Here is an 18,157-nt window from a genome sequence, read left to right as displayed (position 1 = left end):
AGTCTGTATAATACTATCAGGATGCCAGTCTGTATAATACTATCAGGATGCCAGTCTGTATACCCGATCCATTATAATACTATCAGGATGCCAGTCTGTATACCCGATCCATTATAATACTATCAGGATGCCGGTCTGTATAATACTATCAGGATGCCAGTCTGTATAATACTATCAGGATGCCAGTCTTTATACCCGATCCATTATAATACTATCAGGCTGCCAGTCTTTATAATACTATCAGGATGCCAGTCTGTATAATACTATCAGGGTGCCAGTCTGTATAATACTATCAGGATGCCAGTCTGTATAATACTATCAGGATGCCAGTCTGTATAATACTATCAGGATGCCAGTCTGTATAATACTATCAGGATGCCAGTCTGTATAATACTATCAGGATGCCAGTCTGTATAATACTATCAGTATGCCAGTCTGTATAATACTATCAGGATGCCAGTCTGTATAATACTATCAGGATGCCAGTCTGTATAATACTATCAGGATGCCAGTCTGTATAATACTATCAGGATGCCAGTCTTTATAATACTATCAGGATGCCAGTCTGTATAATACTATCAGGATGCCAGTCTGTATAATACTATCAGGATGCCAGTCTTTATAATACTATCAGGATGCCAGTCTGTATAATACTATCAGGATGCCAGTCTGTATAATACTATCAGGATGCCAGTCTGTATAATACTATCAGGATGCCAGTCTGTATAATACTATCAGGATGCCAGTCTGTATAATACTATCAGGATGCCAGTCTGTATAATACTATCAGGATGCCAGTCTGTATAATACTATCAGGGTGCCAGTCTGTATAATACTATCAGGATGCCAGTCTTTATAATACTATCAGGATGCCAGTCTGTATAATACTATCAGGCTGCCAGTCTTTTTAATACTATCAGGATGCCAGTCTGTATAATACTATCAGGATGCCAGTCTGTATAATACTATCAGGGTGTCAGTTTGTATAATACTATCAGGATGCCAGTCTGTATAATACTATCAGGATGCCAGTCTGTATAATACTATCAGGATGCCAGTCTGTATAATACTATCAGGATGCCAGTCTGTATAATACTATCAGGGTGCCAGTCTGTATAATACTATCAGGATGCCAGTCTGTATAATACTATCAGGATGCCAGTCTGTATAATACTATCAGGATGCCAGTCTTTATAATACTATCAGGATGCCAGTCTGTATAATACTATCAGGATGCCAGTCTGTATAATACTATCAGGGTGCCAGTCTGTATAATACTATCAGGATGCCAGTCTGTATAATACTATCAGGATGCCAGTCTGTATAATACTATCAGGATGCCAGTCTGTATAATACTATCAGGGTGCCAGTCTGTATAATACTATCAGGATGCCAGTCTGTATAATACTATCAGGATGCCAGTCTGTATAATACTATCAGGATGCCAGTCTTTATAATACTATCAGGATGCCAGTCTGTATAATACTATCAGGATGCCAGTCTGTATAATACTATCAGGGTGCCAGTCTGTATAATACTATCAGGATGCCAGTCTGTATAATACTATCAGGATGCCAGTCTGTATAATACTATCAGGATGCCAGTCTGTATAATACTATCAGGATGCCAGTCTGTATAATACTATCAGGATGCCAGTCTGTATACCCGATCCATTATAATACTATCAGGATGCCAGTCTGTATACCCGATCCATTATAATACTATCAGGATGCCGGTCTGTATAATACTATCAGGATGCCAGTCTGTATAATACTATCAGGATGCCAGTCTTTATACCCGATCCATTATAATACTATCAGGCTGCCAGTCTTTATAATACTATCAGGATGCCAGTCTGTATAATACTATCAGGGTGCCAGTCTGTATAATACTATCAGGATGCCAGTCTGTATAATACTATCAGGATGCCAGTCTGTATAATACTATCAGGATGCCAGTCTGTATAATACTATCAGGATGCCAGTCTGTATAATACTATCAGGATGCCAGTCTGTATAATACTATCAGTATGCCAGTCTGTATAATACTATCAGGATGCCAGTCTGTATAATACTATCAGGATGCCAGTCTGTATAATACTATCAGGATGCCAGTCTGTATAATACTATCAGGATGCCAGTCTTTATAATACTATCAGGATGCCAGTCTGTATAATACTATCAGGATGCCAGTCTGTATAATACTATCAGGATGCCAGTCTTTATAATACTATCAGGATGCCAGTCTGTATAATACTATCAGGATGCCAGTCTGTATAATACTATCAGGATGCCAGTCTGTATAATACTATCAGGATGCCAGTCTGTATAATACTATCAGGATGCCAGTCTGTATAATACTATCAGGATGCCAGTCTGTATAATACTATCAGGATGCCAGTCTGTATAATACTATCAGGGTGCCAGTCTGTATAATACTATCAGGATGCCAGTCTTTATAATACTATCAGGATGCCAGTCTGTATAATACTATCAGGCTGCCAGTCTTTTTAATACTATCAGGATGCCAGTCTGTATAATACTATCAGGATGCCAGTCTGTATAATACTATCAGGGTGTCAGTTTGTATAATACTATCAGGATGCCAGTCTGTATAATACTATCAGGATGCCAGTCTGTATAATACTATCAGGATGCCAGTCTGTATAATACTATCAGGGTGCCAGTCTGTATAATACTATCAGGATGCCAGTCTGTATAATACTATCAGGATGCCAGTCTGTATAATACTATCAGGATGCCAGTCTTTATAATACTATCAGGATGCCAGTCTGTATAATACTATCAGGATGCCAGTCTGTATAATACTATCAGGGTGCCAGTCTGTATAATACTATCAGGATGCCAGTCTGTATAATACTATCAGGATGCCAGTCTGTATAATACTATCAGGATGCCAGTCTGTATAATACTATCAGGGTGCCAGTCTGTATAATACTATCAGGATGCCAGTCTGTATAATACTATCAGGATGCCAGTCTGTATAATACTATCAGGATGCCAGTCTTTATAATACTATCAGGATGCCAGTCTGTATAATACTATCAGGATGCCAGTCTGTATAATACTATCAGGGTGCCAGTCTGTATAATACTATCAGGATGCCAGTCTTTATAATACTATCAGGATGCCAGTCTATATACCCGATCCATTGTAATAAGTGATACAATGTAGGGTGTAGGGAGCCGGGTTGCTGCAGTGATGTAGAAGCTGATGCCCTGTGAATGCCCGGGCAGTGGGGTGCACCCTCCGGGGTTCAGGCTCTGCCATCATAATAAAGTATAAGAGAGTGCATGTGTGCAGGGATCAGGCGGCGCGGTGCATTGTGGGTGTGCGGGAGCCTGCGGAGGGAGGCGGATGGAGAACCGGTAAGTGAGAGGGAGGGAGGAGGAGCGGAGGAATCACAGGGGAGGGCGCCCGCCACCGCCGCTTAAAGGGGACCCGTTAAGTAAAGAATCTAGATCTGGTGAGTAGGGTCGTGTCACCCGCACACGTGATCCGTGTGTCCGGCCGGTGAGCCGCGGAGGGTGGGGGAGCAGGCCGTGCCGCCTTAAGGGACGGGAGGACTGGCAGCGGTGGGGTTAATAGAAGCCGAGGAGCGACATTTTTCCTCACGCCAGCCTTTACCTTAGGCCCGGCAGACGGGACGAGGCGGTGCGGCCGACATGGTGTCTCCCTGCGCCTTTAAGGCGGGTGGGGAGGAGGGAGCAGCCCGGGGTCTGGGGCCCAGAGCCATAACAAATGAATAGAGCCTTCCTGATATTGTGTGTGCCCGGCCTGCGCCATCTGGATGGATGACCGGCCTGCTGCATACCCAGCTGTGCCCCCCTGCTACCCGAGCTGGCCTCCCTCATCTGCACTGTCCTATTGTGCTGAGCTCCATTCCAAGAATGCAAGCAGTTGTGCTATCCCCCTTAACCTGCCTCAGGGAGCCCTGAATAGGGTCAGCCCCTGTCTATGAGGAGTCCTTACTGTATATAAGTGTCACTAGGGCTCACCACATTGTGGGTTTAAATGCCCCTTTAAATAGAGTTGTGCTGAGCTGTCATGTAGTTGTCTGCTGTGTGGTTCATCTGGTGACCTCAGGTAACCCTACTGTTGGGGTGAACGTGAGGTCAGGAGTAGGAAACGATCCAGCCCTTTGCGGTTCTTGTGCTCAATGATGCTTCATAACTTGTGAGTTGACAAATATGTCGAACCCCGGTAGTTTCCGAACTCTGGCCCTCCGTATTTAGTAAAACTACAGCTCCCAGCATGCCCGGACAGCCAACGGCTGTCCGAGCATGCTGGGAGTTGTAGTTTTGCAACATATGGAAGTCCAGAATTTGAAGGACGCTGCGGTCACCCAACCATTAACTCTCTATCGGTTCCAAAATTACATTTCCCATCATTCCCTGACAGCTTTCCGCTATCAGGGAGCTTCCAGCTGTTTCAACACTGCAACTCCCAGCATCCTTGGACAGCCAGACTTTTTAGGCATGCTGGGAATTGTAGGTTTGCAACAGCTGGAGGCATCCTGTTGGGGAATTGCTCTGAAATACTATTTTCTTCTTTTTGAGTTGCTGGATTGAAACAGAATAGATTTTTTTTTTTTTTCCCTGTGGATTTCTTTGTGTAAAATCCTCAGCGGATACGTTACGTGTGAATACACCCAAAAGTATTAGCTTGGCGCCCAATTCCCTTCTTTCATGTGTCCTATTTGCAGAAAGTGGCATCTAAGGTCCAGTTCACACTACGAAAATTCTATACAGAAATGCGGTTATTGCTGATTTGATGCATAATGTCTATGGCAATCCGTTGCGGACAAGAAGCGCCGTCCCGTTCACTACAGCGCAGTTCCAGGACTTCTCCAGAGTTTTGACCAGTTTTGCTTCCGGCAGAATACGGTTCCTGGTCGGAACTTTTGTAGCAGCAGAATTCTATTAAAATCAATGGGCATCTGCTTCAAGTGAAATCTGCACCTGGAAATTCTATAGTGTGAATGAGGCCCCAATGAGCTGCTAAATATATTTAAATGGCAGGTTCACGTCACATTTTTTGACATTTTTTTTACATCCAGCATCGTATTGAAAAATTGGATGAAATCAATAGTAAAAAAAAAATCTGATGATCTCGCTCTATAAAATCGTATCTCTCTTGGTTAAAGTTTTAACCTTTTAGGGCCAGTTCACACAAGCGTGTTTGGTGCAGATTTTTTTTCTGGGTATTTGCTTCGGAAAATCTGCATCAGATGGGTCAGCAGAAAATCTGCAATTGTGGCAGAATTTCTGTTGACACTGAAGTCCACGGTAGTAAAATCTGCAGAAAATCCTGCAGAAAAGCTGCACAAAATCACGCTGCAGAAACTCCAGACCCCATAGACAGCAACGCATTTCTGAGCGGGTCTATGAGGATAACAATGCAGTCCGTATGGTCCTAGCACCTCGCCTTCGGGATCTCCGGCGAATTTCTACAGTGTGAACCTGGCCTTAGACTTGTCCGAAGCTACAGCGCACGTGAACAATACAATTGTGTGCGGCTAAACAGATGAAATAATTCAGTGATACGATTTTCCTAGACGGCTTCAATCCAATTTTAAAGGGTTTATCCAGGAAAAAACTTTATATATATATATATATATATATATATATATATATATATATATATATGATCAACTGGCTCCAGAAAGTTAATCAGATTTGTAATTTACTTCTATTAACTTTTTTTAAAATCCTTTCAGTACTCATGAGCTGCTGAAGTTGAGTTGTTCTTTTCTAAGTGCTCTCTTATGACACGTGTCTCGGGAACCGCCCAGTTTAGAAGCAAATCCCCATAGCAAACCTCTTCTCTGTGCAGTTCCCGAGACAAGCAGAGATGTCAGCAGAGAGCACTGTTGCCAGACAGAAAACAACAACTCAACTTCAACAGCTGATAATTATTGAAAGGATTAGGATTAAGATTTTTTAATAGAAGTAATTTACAAATCTGTTTAAATTTCTGGAGCCAGTTGATATAAAAAAATACATTTTTTTTTTCCTGGAATACCCCTTTAAATTGTGACCAAATCGTGGTCAATGCTTATGACTATAAGTACAATTGAAGATGTTTATTGACAATCATGATGTGAGCCCAGCCTAAGGCTGCATTCACACCACACTTATTGCAGTACAGTTCCCGTATCAGGTTTTTGATGAAAGACTGATTACTCAAAACCGGACTAAACTGTATCAAAACGTGCATACAAATTTTTACCCGTATACGGTTTTAAAAAAAATGATGTCCAGTTGCATCTGTTTTTAAGAAAAAAAACATATGTTTAACTTTTCACTCCATTATGAATAAAGATTAACTTATTTGATTGAAATTCCAAAAGAAGAAAAAAAACTGTGGAAATTCAAAAACTGTATGGTGAAACCCCTATGGAACTGTGCGCATATACGGTTCCCATTGGCTCCCATGTTTAAAAAACAAAAGAAAAACTTATATGGTTTTTCACCCGGACCAAAAACCATGGTAGACTACAGTTTTGGGTACAGGGGGAAAAAAACTGACAAAACCGTACAGGATGCAAAACTGACACAACCGGATGCTTCGTTTGGCATACGGTTTTCAATACGGTTCCATACGGTTTTCACATTGAAAATGAATACGGGAGCTGTATTTTAAAAACATGATGTGAATGCACCCTAAGAGTGCTGGAACAGTTCCCTTTCAGGATTAGTTGTCCTGTAGATCTCTGCTGCGCCAGCTTTACTCTAAAGTTGCTGCAGACTAGAATAAAGCAGCGCTGTCCGCTGACTGGTTAAATCCATATGCCTCTGTGCTGTTTCCTATTGTGACGTGGCCATTGATGGCATTGTGATTTGTCTGGGTGGCATCAGCGCGGTCACTGAAGAGTCTGTCTGCAGATGCAGGTACCCGTGCACACAAAGCCTGCCGCTGGCTGCACACAATAAAGGCCTGGCTTTGCTGCATTAAAGGCACGCTCTGTAATTTAAGGTGACCCTGATGCCGTCCGCGGTGTTTCATGACAACACAGAACACACAGCCTTTCCTTCCATCCCTAATAATGCATTCCCCAAATCTGTTTCTCATTGTAGGAGAGATAGGGAGCGTGTGAGCTGGCATGGTTCTCCTTCAACACCTATGTTACCGTATTTCATGTAAAGACCCTCCTAGTGTGTGATTTTATCTTCCATTTCTGTCGGATTTCCAGCATCCCATAGTGGGGATACTCCGGATTCAGGTATCGCTGGAGCTGATCACATTACAGCAAACTTACATTGTACTCCAGATAGTTTAGCAACAGTGGTCGGCACTGCCAAAGTTGTCACCATTGAACCCTCTTGTGTTGCAATTTTACAACAGCAGCAGACCTTAAAAACGGGACCACTTATGTAGTGCTTCCTGTGCTCAACCTCCTTAAAGGAGTAGTCCAGTGGTGACCCAGTGGTGAACTACTTATCCCCTATCCTAAGGCTAGGGGATAAGTTTGAGATCACGGGGGGTCCGACCGCTGGGGCCCCCTGCGATCTCCTGTACGGAGCCCCGACAGCCCGCGGGAAGGGGGCGTGTCAACCTCCGCACGAAGCGGCGGCTGACACGCCCCCTCAATACAACTCTATGGCAGAGCCGAAGCGCTGCCTTCGTCAATCTCCGGCTCTGCCATAGAGATGTACTGAGGGGGCGTGTCGGCCACCGCCTCGTGCGGAGGTCGACACCCGCTATCTGGCAGGAGAGCCGGGGCCCCGTACAGAGAGATCGCAGGGGGCCTCAGCGGTCGTTCCCCCCGCGATCTCAAACTTATCCCCTATCCTTAGGATAAGGGATAAGTTTTTCACCACTGGACTACCCCTTTAATAGAATACAGTCCAGCAATGAATGACCAAAATGAAAGGGAAGCAGAGGGGGCACTCACCATAAGGAAGGATCTTCTTTATTCTTTATGCATCGGTGGGGTACAGGTGCTTCAAACAGCGGGACGCCACATAGATTTGAGGTCTAAACCAGTGGTCTCCAAACTGTGGCCCTCCTAGATGTTGTAGAACTAAAACTCCCTTAAAGCCCTGACAACTGTTGGCCACAGTTTGGCGACCACTGATCTAGACCATTCCATTGTAGGTCTGGGTTACCAATGGTGATTTATCAAAACTTGTGCAGAAGAAAGGTTGACCAGCTGCCCATAGCAACCAATCAGATTGCTTCTCACCCATTTGTCCTGCTGAAAGGTGAACCCCCATTCTTGTCTCGTCTTTTAAAGACTGCATAACACTTTCTAAAAGGATTGCCATCCATCTTTCTATCAGTTCTGACCAGTCTCCCTGTACCTGCTGAGAAGAGGCTTCCTCACAGCATGATGCCACCACCACCATGTTTTTCATTGCGGGGATGGCGTGCTAGGGTGTTGGGTTTCTACCACACGTAGGGGGAGATTTAACAAAACCTGTGCAGAGGAAAAGGGGAGCAGTTGCCCATAGCAACCAATAAGATAGCTTATTTTGTCTTTCAGGTACCTTTTTTTTATTTTATTTTTTTTAATGAATCAGGCAATATTGCAGTCTAGTTGCCATGGGCAACTGCTCCACTTTTGCACAAATTGTGATAAATCTCCCCCATAGGGTTTTCTACTGAGGCCAAAAGGTTCACTTTTGGCCTCATCTGACCAGACCACCTTCTTCTTCTTCCTTTTTTTTTTTCTTTTTTGTTTGTTGTCTCCCGCATGGGCTGTGGCAAGTTCCAAACATAATTTTTTTTGTCTCACTTTGAACTACTTTTTTTTTTTTTTGCCCCTCTTCCATAAATGTTAAATGTGTGCATTACATGACCAATAGTTTCTAGATTCTCCCCCTTCAGCTGGGGATCTCTGTAGCTCCTTCAGTTACCATGGCCTCTCTTGGTTGCTTCTCCAAGGCCTTGTCTTGGCAGCTTTGTGGTTGTGGATTCTATAATGCTCTGATAGGATCTTTAAAGCTTGTGATAGTGTGTGTGTGTTTAATTTTTTTTTTTATTTTTTTTTATCTAACCCGGCTTTGTACTTCTACAACTTTATTCCTGACCTGTTTGATGAGCTCCTTGGTCTTCATGCTGCTGTTTGTTCAGTAATGCTTTCTGAAGCCTTCACGGAACGTGATCAAAAACAGCAATTCTAGACTTATAGATTCTAGATTATATTTTTGGACACTTTTATTAGTGAAGGGGCATTTTTTCTTTTGTGTAACATTCACTATTTTAGTCTTCCGAGCTAGCTGGCAGTGATTCCCCCTACCCCCCTCCCCCCCTGTCTTTAGACTCTGCATGTCCCGCAGCGGCCCGATCAGTGATGTCTAATAGGTGCTGGCTGATATCAGCCAGCACCTACCTGAAATAGAGCGCTCGCCACTTCTGAGTGCGCTTCATACAGCGGGCACTGAGCATACATTTATGCCTTGTGGTGTTAAGGAGTTAGACGTATACACACACAGATCTCTACCACACCATACGTCGCCAATTGTACAGGGCATAAAACATAGCCAAAAATGATCTACGTTTGACTGTTTTCATATACTTGGGTACCTTTTTATACATGTATCTCTGGACTTATTGCTGTGGTATAGATGTGTCTGAACCCGAACTCCAACGCACATCACACTGGCACATGAACCATAGAATAAGCTGATGGTGATATATGCACATTTTTTAGGGTGTCATACCTCAGTGCATGAAATGGCTTATGAATACTTCCTTAAATGTTTTGTCAATGTCATTGCTAAGACCAGATGTGATGAAGAGATAAAACGTTTGATGGGTCTTTCAAACTTCTAAAATGAGTCACTCAGTGCTGAAAGCCAAACCTGTACATAAATCATTTAGGGTAGGGAGGTGTGGTGGAGGGAGAAGGAGTGCATGCTGCAGCTCAGCCCAACTCTATGACTTTTACACTCATGTGAAAAAACATCATTTTAAAATTTTGCAATCAGGCAAGAGACTGGTATTTGTTTTATCTCCCTGTTAGCTGATGTACGGTCTTGCCATTCATCTTATCTGCACTATAGAAGCCTTTAGGTAATACATTAGACTATACCTCTGGATACATTTTTGTTTAATATACAGACTTTGTGATAAAATGGAATGTGACTGAAGAGTTAACTTCCAGTAGATCCTTATCAAAGTCAGCACATTTATAGCAAGTAAAGTTCTGTTCTCGCTTCAGTTAGTTCTTTTCCACTAGATCTACATTGCTGTTTACATAGCGTAACATTATCAGTATATGAAGACGAAAAATAGTTGACTCTCAGTCAATAGATTATTAATAGTCCTTATAAATAAAATCCATATTAATATGTTATGGCTTGTGGAAAAACTGAAGCTTGTGAACAGAGTTTAAAGGACAGTAGTCCATATGTGTGGCTTCCAGACCAGTTTGTCTTTTTCTTAATGCTGGTTATTATGATATTCATCTCGATATCTCATACATGAGTCCACACGTTCTTGAAAAGTTAAAGGGGTACTCCGGTGGAAAACAATTTTTTTTATTTTTCGGGCCAGAAAGTTACAGATTTGTAAATTACTTCTATTTAAAAAAAAAAAATCTTTATCCTTCCAGTACTTATTAGCAGCTGTATGCTACAGAGGAAATTGTTTTTCTTTTCGAATTTCTTTTTTGTCTTGTCCACAGTGCGCTCTGCTGACACCTGGTGCCCGTATCAGGAACTTTCCAGAGCAGGAGAAAATCCCCATAGCAAACCCTATGCTGCTCTGGACAGTTCCTGACCCGGACAGAGGTGTCAGCAGAGAGCACTGTGGACAAGACAAAAAAAGAAATTCAAAAAGAAAAGAATTTCCTCTGTAGCATACAGTTGCTAATAAGTACTGGAAGGATTGAGATTTTGAAATAGAAGTAAATTACAAATCTGTTTTAACTTTCTGGCACCAGTTCCTTTAAAAAATAAAATACTCCACCCCTTTTTAAAGTCAGAAATTTTTAAAGGGGTACTCCGGTGAAAACCTTTTTTCTTTTAAATCAACTGGTGGCAGAAAGTTAAACATATTTGTAAATTACTTCTATTAAAAAATTGTAATCCTTCCTGTACTTATTAGCTGCTGAATACTACAGAGGAAATTCTTTTCTTTTTGAAATGCTCTCTGATGACATCACGAGCACAGGTCTCTCTGCTGACGTTATTATAATAACACTTTATTTATTGTTGTCCTTAGTGGGATTTGAACCCAAGTCCCCAGCACTGCAAGGCAGCAGTGCTAACCACTGAGCCACCATGCTGCCCTTAGCATACATCTGCTATGCACGGTTGCCAAAATGGACAGAGATGTCAGTAGAGAGCACTGTGCTCGTGATGTCATCAGTGTTCCAAAAAGAAAGGAATTTCCTCTGTAGCATTCAGCAGCTAATAAGTACTGGAAGGATTAAGATTTTTTAATAGAAGTAATTTACAAATAAGTTTAACTTTCTGCCACCAGTTGAGTTAAAAGAAAAAAGGTTTTCACCGGAGTACCCCTTTAAGTAGAATAGGTTGTAGGGAAAAGCAATAAGGAGCTCCCACTCTGTCCGGCAGTTCTGATGAATACGACCCAGGAAATTTCTGGAAATGGCAGTACCTATGTGGCAGAAGCCTATTATGTCTTATTAACACACTAAAAAGTATCCGGTTTTGTGACCGGACTGAACTGTAGTATACCACGGTTTTCATTCCGGTCACAAAACCGGATAAAGGGTAAACATGAGACGACCGGAGTCACTATATGACTCCTGTCGACTCATTCAAATTCTCCCAGCCGGATCCGGTCACCGTATTAAAGAATCGTGGTGTGAATGTACACTTACTCTGTGCGTTTCCCACATTCAGAGCATTGTTCCCAACCAGGGTGCCTCCAGCTGTTGTGAAACGACAACTCCCAGCATGCCCGAACAGCCAACGGCTGTCCGGGCATGCTGGGAGTTGTAGTTTTGCAACAGCTGGAGGCACCCTGGTTGGGAAACACTGGGCTAGAGAATTTTTTCCAACATAATTCCTATTGATAAAATTTGATCTTCCATAAGCCACGGTTTGTTGTTTGACTTTAAAGGAAATCCGAGTTGTGTACAATTGATTTTAGGTGCGGTGTCTAAACTAGGCTCGCTGCTGGCTTATGTCCGTACACACCAGTGCTTCACTAGTATCATGTCAGAAATCAATGTGTTTGCTGCAGGAGCAACCCCACTGATGTGAGTAACTCTTACTACACGTATATATTGGGCCCTTACTTTCCAATGTTATAGAATATGAAGAATTGCTCACTGAATGTGTGAATTTCACATAACCGTACATTGGGATCTAGTGCGTCCAAGTCCAATGGGGAAACATTAATAGTGCCCTGCTTTGCATTACACAGGCTTCTTACCATTTAGGCGGTTAAAGGGGCATTCCAGGATTTTTCTTTTATTTTACTATGCTACAGGGGCTGTGAAGTTATTGTTGTTCATAATATATTGTCTGTACCTCTGTGTGACGGTTTTCTCACAATTCTTCTGTGATTTTCACTCCAATATTTATTTTTAGCAGCATACAAAATGACTGTTGTCTCAGATTTTTCCCAGGTTGTAATGCGACCGAGACGTGAAATCACTAGTCAGGGAGCCTGTCTGCTTCAATGGGTGGAGCGATCGCTTGGTGGGAGAGAGATCAATCTCCAACTAAAGCTGTAGGCACCCTGATTGAAAACCACAGGTCTTTTGTTTCAATGGGTGGGGTAGCTGATGTGTGGGAGGGAGGAAGATGGAATTGTGGGATTTGTAGTAAAAAAAAAAAAACATAAGTGAAACAGGAAATACAAGTTCACAAAAAGCTAGCCACAGTGTTATGATAATCTCCCAACATAGCCGTTTTGCCCCAAGACAAGCGTAGATCCTTCCTAAGCATGTCCATTACTGTGTCCAAGGTATGTACTAAAATCTCCTTATGGTGGATAATCCCTTTAACCCCTTAAGGACGAAGCCCATTTTGACCTTAAAGGGGTATTCCAGGCCAAAACTTTTTTTTATATATCAACTGGCTCCGGAAAGTTAAACAGATTTGTAAATTACTTAGACTAAAAAATCTTAATCCTTTCAATAGTTATTAGCTTCTGAAGTTGAGTTGTTTTTTTCTGTCTTACTGCTTTCTGATGACTCACGTCTCGGGAGCTGTCCAGCTCCTATGGGGATATTCTCCCATCATGCACAGCTCCCGGTACGTGACATCATCATTGAGCAGTTAGACAGAGAACTTCAGAAGCTAATAACTATTGGAAGGATTAAGATTTTTTTAATAGAAGTAATTTACAAATCTGTTTAACTTTCCGGAGCCAGTTGAGATATATATATATATATATATATATATATATATATATATATATATATATATATATATATATAGCCTGGAATACCCCTTTAAGGACGCAGAACATTTTATTTTTACGTTTTCATTTTTTCCTCCTCGCCTTCAAAAAATCATAACTCTCTTATATTTTCATCCACAGACTAGTATGAGGGCTTGTTTTTTGTGCGACCAGTTGTCCGTTGTAATGCCATCACTCACTTAGCATTAAATGTATGAAAAAAATACTACAGTGATCCCCCGACATATGATCATTTCAACATATGATGGCCTCTCAGAGCCCATCGTATGTTGAGGGAAGCCTCGACATATGATGCTGCTGTGTGTCGGGGCCATCATACAAACAGCTATCTGACAGCGTTGACAACTTCAGCAACTGACAGATAGTTGTTTAATGTGCCCCGTGTGCCCTGTTCTGCCTCCTGTTACTCACATGCTGTCCTGCTAACTCATACAGGCTTCCACTGTGAGCTCAGTGTAAGCCCCCCCCCCCCCCCCCCCCAGTGCAGCCATAGCCAATAGCCTGCAGCATCATGCTGCAGGCATCCAATGAGCTGCTCCCCTTCCTTTCCTATAGAGCTGTAGTCGGCAGGATGGTAATGGAGGACATTCTGTCCCCCCTGAAGGTATTTAAAGAACTGTACAGTACTGTATGCGATGTCACACATCACATACAATACATAGACACACTATACACCCCATACATCAATGTTTCCCTATCAGTGTGCCTCCAGCTGTTGCAAAACTATAACTCCCAGCATGCTCAGACAGTCAATGGCTGTACATGCATGCTGGGAGTTGTAGTTGTGCAACAGCTGGAGGCACCCTGGTTTGTTAAACACTCCCCATACACTCCACATACAATGGTCATCCCAGAACCAATTAGCAGTTTCCCATAGAGATATGTATTCAACATACAATGGTTCCAAGGCCCCAGAACCAATTACCATTTTTACATAGACATATGTACTCGACATATGATGGTTTCAACATATGATGGTTCTCCTGGAACCAATTAATATCATATGTTGAGGGACCACTGTATTTGTGTGGGGAAATTAAAAAGAAAACCGCAATTTTGCTAATTTTGGAAGGTTTCGTTTTCACGCCGTACAATTTACGGTAAAAATGACAAGTGTTCTTTATTCTTTGGGTCAATATGATTAAAATGATACCTGTGATAACATAGTTTTCTATTACTGTTGCGCTTAAAAAAAAAAATCACAAACTTTTAAACCAAATTAGTACGTTTAAGATCCCCCTATTTTGAAGACCTATAACTTTTTCATTTTTCCATATAAGCGGCGGTATGAGGGCTCATTTTTTGCGCCGTGATCTGTACTTTTTATTGATACCATATTTGCTTATATAAAACTTTTAATACATTTTTTATAATTTTTTTGGAATAAAATGTTATAAAAAAAAAAAAGCAGCTATTTTGGACTTTTTTTTTTTACGTTCCCGCTGTTGACCGTACGGAATGATTTACAATTTAATAGTTCGGATATTTACGCACGCGGCGATACCAAATATGTATATAAAAAATGTTTTAACACTTTTTTGGGGGTGAAATAGGGAAAATGGGGCAATTTACGTTTTTATTGGGGGAGGGGGGTTTTCACTTTTTTTTACTTTTATGTTTACACTTTAATAGTCCCCATAGGGGACTATTTATAGCAGTCATTCGATTGCTAATCCTGTTCAGTGCTATATATAGGACATAGCACTGATCATGGTTATCGGTCATCTTCTGCTCTGGTCTGTAGTAAGGCAGATCAGAGCAGAAGACTCCCGAGAGACAGCGGAGGCAGGTGAGGTGACCACCGGCTGCCGTGCTGGATTATCGGATCGCCGCGGCAGCGCTGCGGGCAATCCGATCATCCAATTAAGTGACCGCGATGCTGCAGATGCCGTGATCTCTATTGATCACTGCATCTGAGGGGTTAATGACGAAATACTACTATAAAGGGGTAATTCCGGTGGAAAACATTTTTTTTTAAATCAACTGGTGCCAAAAAGTTTAACAGATTTGTAAATTACTTCTATTAAAAAATCTTAATCCTTACAGTACATATTAGCTGCTGTGTACTACAGAGGAAATTTTCTTTTCTTTTTGGATTTCTTTTCTGTCTGACCACAGTGCTCTCTGCTGACACCTCTGTCCATGTCAGGAACTGTTCAGAGCAGGAGAAAATCGCCATAGCAAACCTCTCCTGATCTGCACAGTTCCTGACATGGACAGAGGTGGCAGCAGAGAGCACTGTCGTCAGACAAAAGGAATTCCTCTGTAGTATACAGCAGCTAATAAGTACTGGGAGGATTAAGATTTTTTTTTAATAGAAGTAATTTACAAATCTGATTTTAACTTTTTGGCACCAGTTGATAAAAAAATAAAAATAAATTACCCCAGAGTACCCCTTTAAGCAGCAATGGTGGTGGTCACTGTTCTGCCTTTAACTCCTGAAGTAGGCTAAGGTTATTCCAGACATACAGCAAGTGAGTGCAATGGGCTCTGATCAGAGGTGTCCTGACAGGGAGGGCTTCATCTAGATTCCCAAATAAATAAAAAAAAACAGGTAGCTACTATTGGATCTGAAGCTACTCAATTTATAAATCAATTTAATTCAAATAACAGATAATTGACATTCTTACAATGAGTGAATGCATACTGAAATAATTTAGTATTTTTAATTAATAAAATATTTGTGGCCTTCATATGCCCTAACTGTAGTAATTTTACATGAAAATTCTTTGGACTTTCTCTTCCCAGGTTAATCCACAAAGGAGCTCACAGTTTTGTTCACTAAACAGAAACGGAGAATAATCTGTCTGTAAAACATGTCTGTCCGGGAGTCCTTCAATCCAGAGAGTTATGAGCTTGACAAAAACTTCCGCCTGACTCGCTTCGCAGAGCTTAAGGGTACCGGTTGCAAAGTCCCTCAAGATGTGCTTCAAAAACTGCTGGAGTCCTTGCAAGAGAATCACTTCCAGGAAGATGAGCAGTTTCTTGGGGCAGTTATGCCAAGGTTGGGTAAGTGGTGATGTTAAACTGCTCTGTCTCTTAAATGGGCACTGTCATGAAAAATTATTTTTGATATGTTGTAGTACTTAAGTACTACAACATATCTCTAATATAAAAAAAATGCTTTTAAAACATTTTAAAAGCAATTTGAAATTTGGCGCTAGGGATCACCCTCCTAGTGGCCGAATGCAGTGCGGAGTGACGTCACTGCAAAATTCCGACTGATTCCGGCAGGGCATCAGTCGTAATTTGGCGCAGGAACATCCAGGGCTGCGCATCGGCTCCCCGCACTCGCCGACGGCCCTGCTGCAAGGTACGGGTGGGGGGTACTCACCGAGCGGCAGAAAGAGGCTCCCCCGCACCCGTCCCTCCCGCTTCGGCTCCCGGCTCACTCCTTCCACCATGAAGCTCCTGTCCTGGGTGCCTCCAGTTGTTTTACCACTACAACTCCCAGCATGCCCTGACAGCCAATAGATGTCAGGGCAGGCTGGGAGTTCTAGTGGTGAAACAGCTGGAGGCACCCTGTTAGGAGAACTAAGGGCAGAAGTTGGCCCCCCCAGCAGGCATCAGTGACATGGTGCCTGCTGGGGAAGTCTGCCTGGTAGTGAGCACACTACCAGGCAGACTAAATGCCATTTTTAAAATAGTAAAAAATAAAAATAAAAAAAATAAAGGCAGGGAGGGTGTTAGGGATAGAAGGGCAATAGGCAGGGACAGAAACGTATTCCACATAAATTAGTCAAACAGAGACAGAAATATGCAAATCAAGAAATAGGTATGTAGTAAGTAAAACTACTGTAGTACCCCCTACATGTACAAGGCATTATCAGCGACAAAGTTGAGGCACTATCTCATAGTAGACCATAAGCCACTAACACAATTTTCACCAAACAAAGAAGGCCAGGTATGGTGACAATATAGGTAATCTTTTTATTAAACATTAGTTAAAGGGGTTATCCAGGAAAAAAAAAAAAAAAAAAAATATATATATATATATATATATATATATATATATATAATATCAACTGGCTCCAGAAAGTTAATCAGATTTGTAATTTACTTCTATTAAAAATTCTTAATCCTTTCAGTACTTATGAGCTGCGGAAATTGAGTTGTTCCTTTCTGTCGTAAGTGCTCTCTGATGACACCTGTCTCGGGAATTGTCCAGAGTAGGAGCAATTCCCCAAAACAAACCTCTTCTACTCTGGACAGTTTCTGAGACAAGCAGAGATGTCAGCAGAGAGCACTGTTGCCAGACAGAAAAGAACAACTCAACTTCAGCAGCTGATAATTATTGGAAGGATTAAGAATTTTTAATAAAAGTAATTTACAAATCTGTTTTAACTTTCTGGAGCCAGTTGATATATTTAAAAAAAAAAGTTTTTCCTGGAATACCCCTTTAAATAAACAAACATGACATCACTACACAAGTATAGGTAAAATCAAGAAACACATACAGAAGAGAATGGAGGTGAGTATATCGCATGAATGGTATAACTAAGGGCAGGATTAAAGATAAGAACCTACATAATAATAGATAGCTAAATGTGTGGAATCGCTAGTAAGTGTACACAATGCACACCAGGCGCTGAGGATATGCAGTACATATGAGTATAAGGCAAACAGAATATTGGCTGGAAAAGATCAAAGAGGTTATAATAACACAGTGGCCAAGCCATCCATCCCCCACATAGGATACCTCACCTCACCCCGAACAAGGGGCATATGTACAAGGCATATAGTAGTATATGGTGAACTCCCAACTCAATACAAAAACTAAAAGAACT

General features: G+C 41.7%; 1 protein-coding gene across 3 annotated transcripts in view; it reads left to right on the top strand.

Moving 5' to 3' along the window:
• The first annotated feature begins 3,260 nt into the window (after nt 1–3,260).
• Nucleotides 3,261–18,157, top strand: part of SEPHS1 (selenophosphate synthetase 1) — a 42,903-nt gene continuing 28,006 nt past the window's right edge. The window contains exons 1-2 of one of the 3 annotated variants that reach the window (XM_056573354.1): nt 3,261–3,388; nt 16,119–16,379. In XM_056573354.1, the coding sequence (XP_056429329.1) occupies nt 16,187–16,379 (193 nt within the window). In that variant the 5' untranslated portion in view covers nt 3,261–3,388; nt 16,119–16,186. Of the gene's footprint in view, nt 3,487–7,091; nt 7,246–16,118; nt 16,380–18,157 lie in introns of those variants that run through there. The other 2 variants (XM_056573352.1, XM_056573355.1) reach the window with 2 other exon arrangements.

This window comes from Hyla sarda, chromosome 4, assembly GCF_029499605.1.
Source record: "Hyla sarda isolate aHylSar1 chromosome 4, aHylSar1.hap1, whole genome shotgun sequence".
Taxonomy (NCBI): Eukaryota; Metazoa; Chordata; class Amphibia; order Anura; family Hylidae; genus Hyla; species Hyla sarda.
The sequence above is the reverse complement of the archived record's forward strand: the minus strand, read 5'-3'. Positions and strand labels throughout refer to the sequence as shown.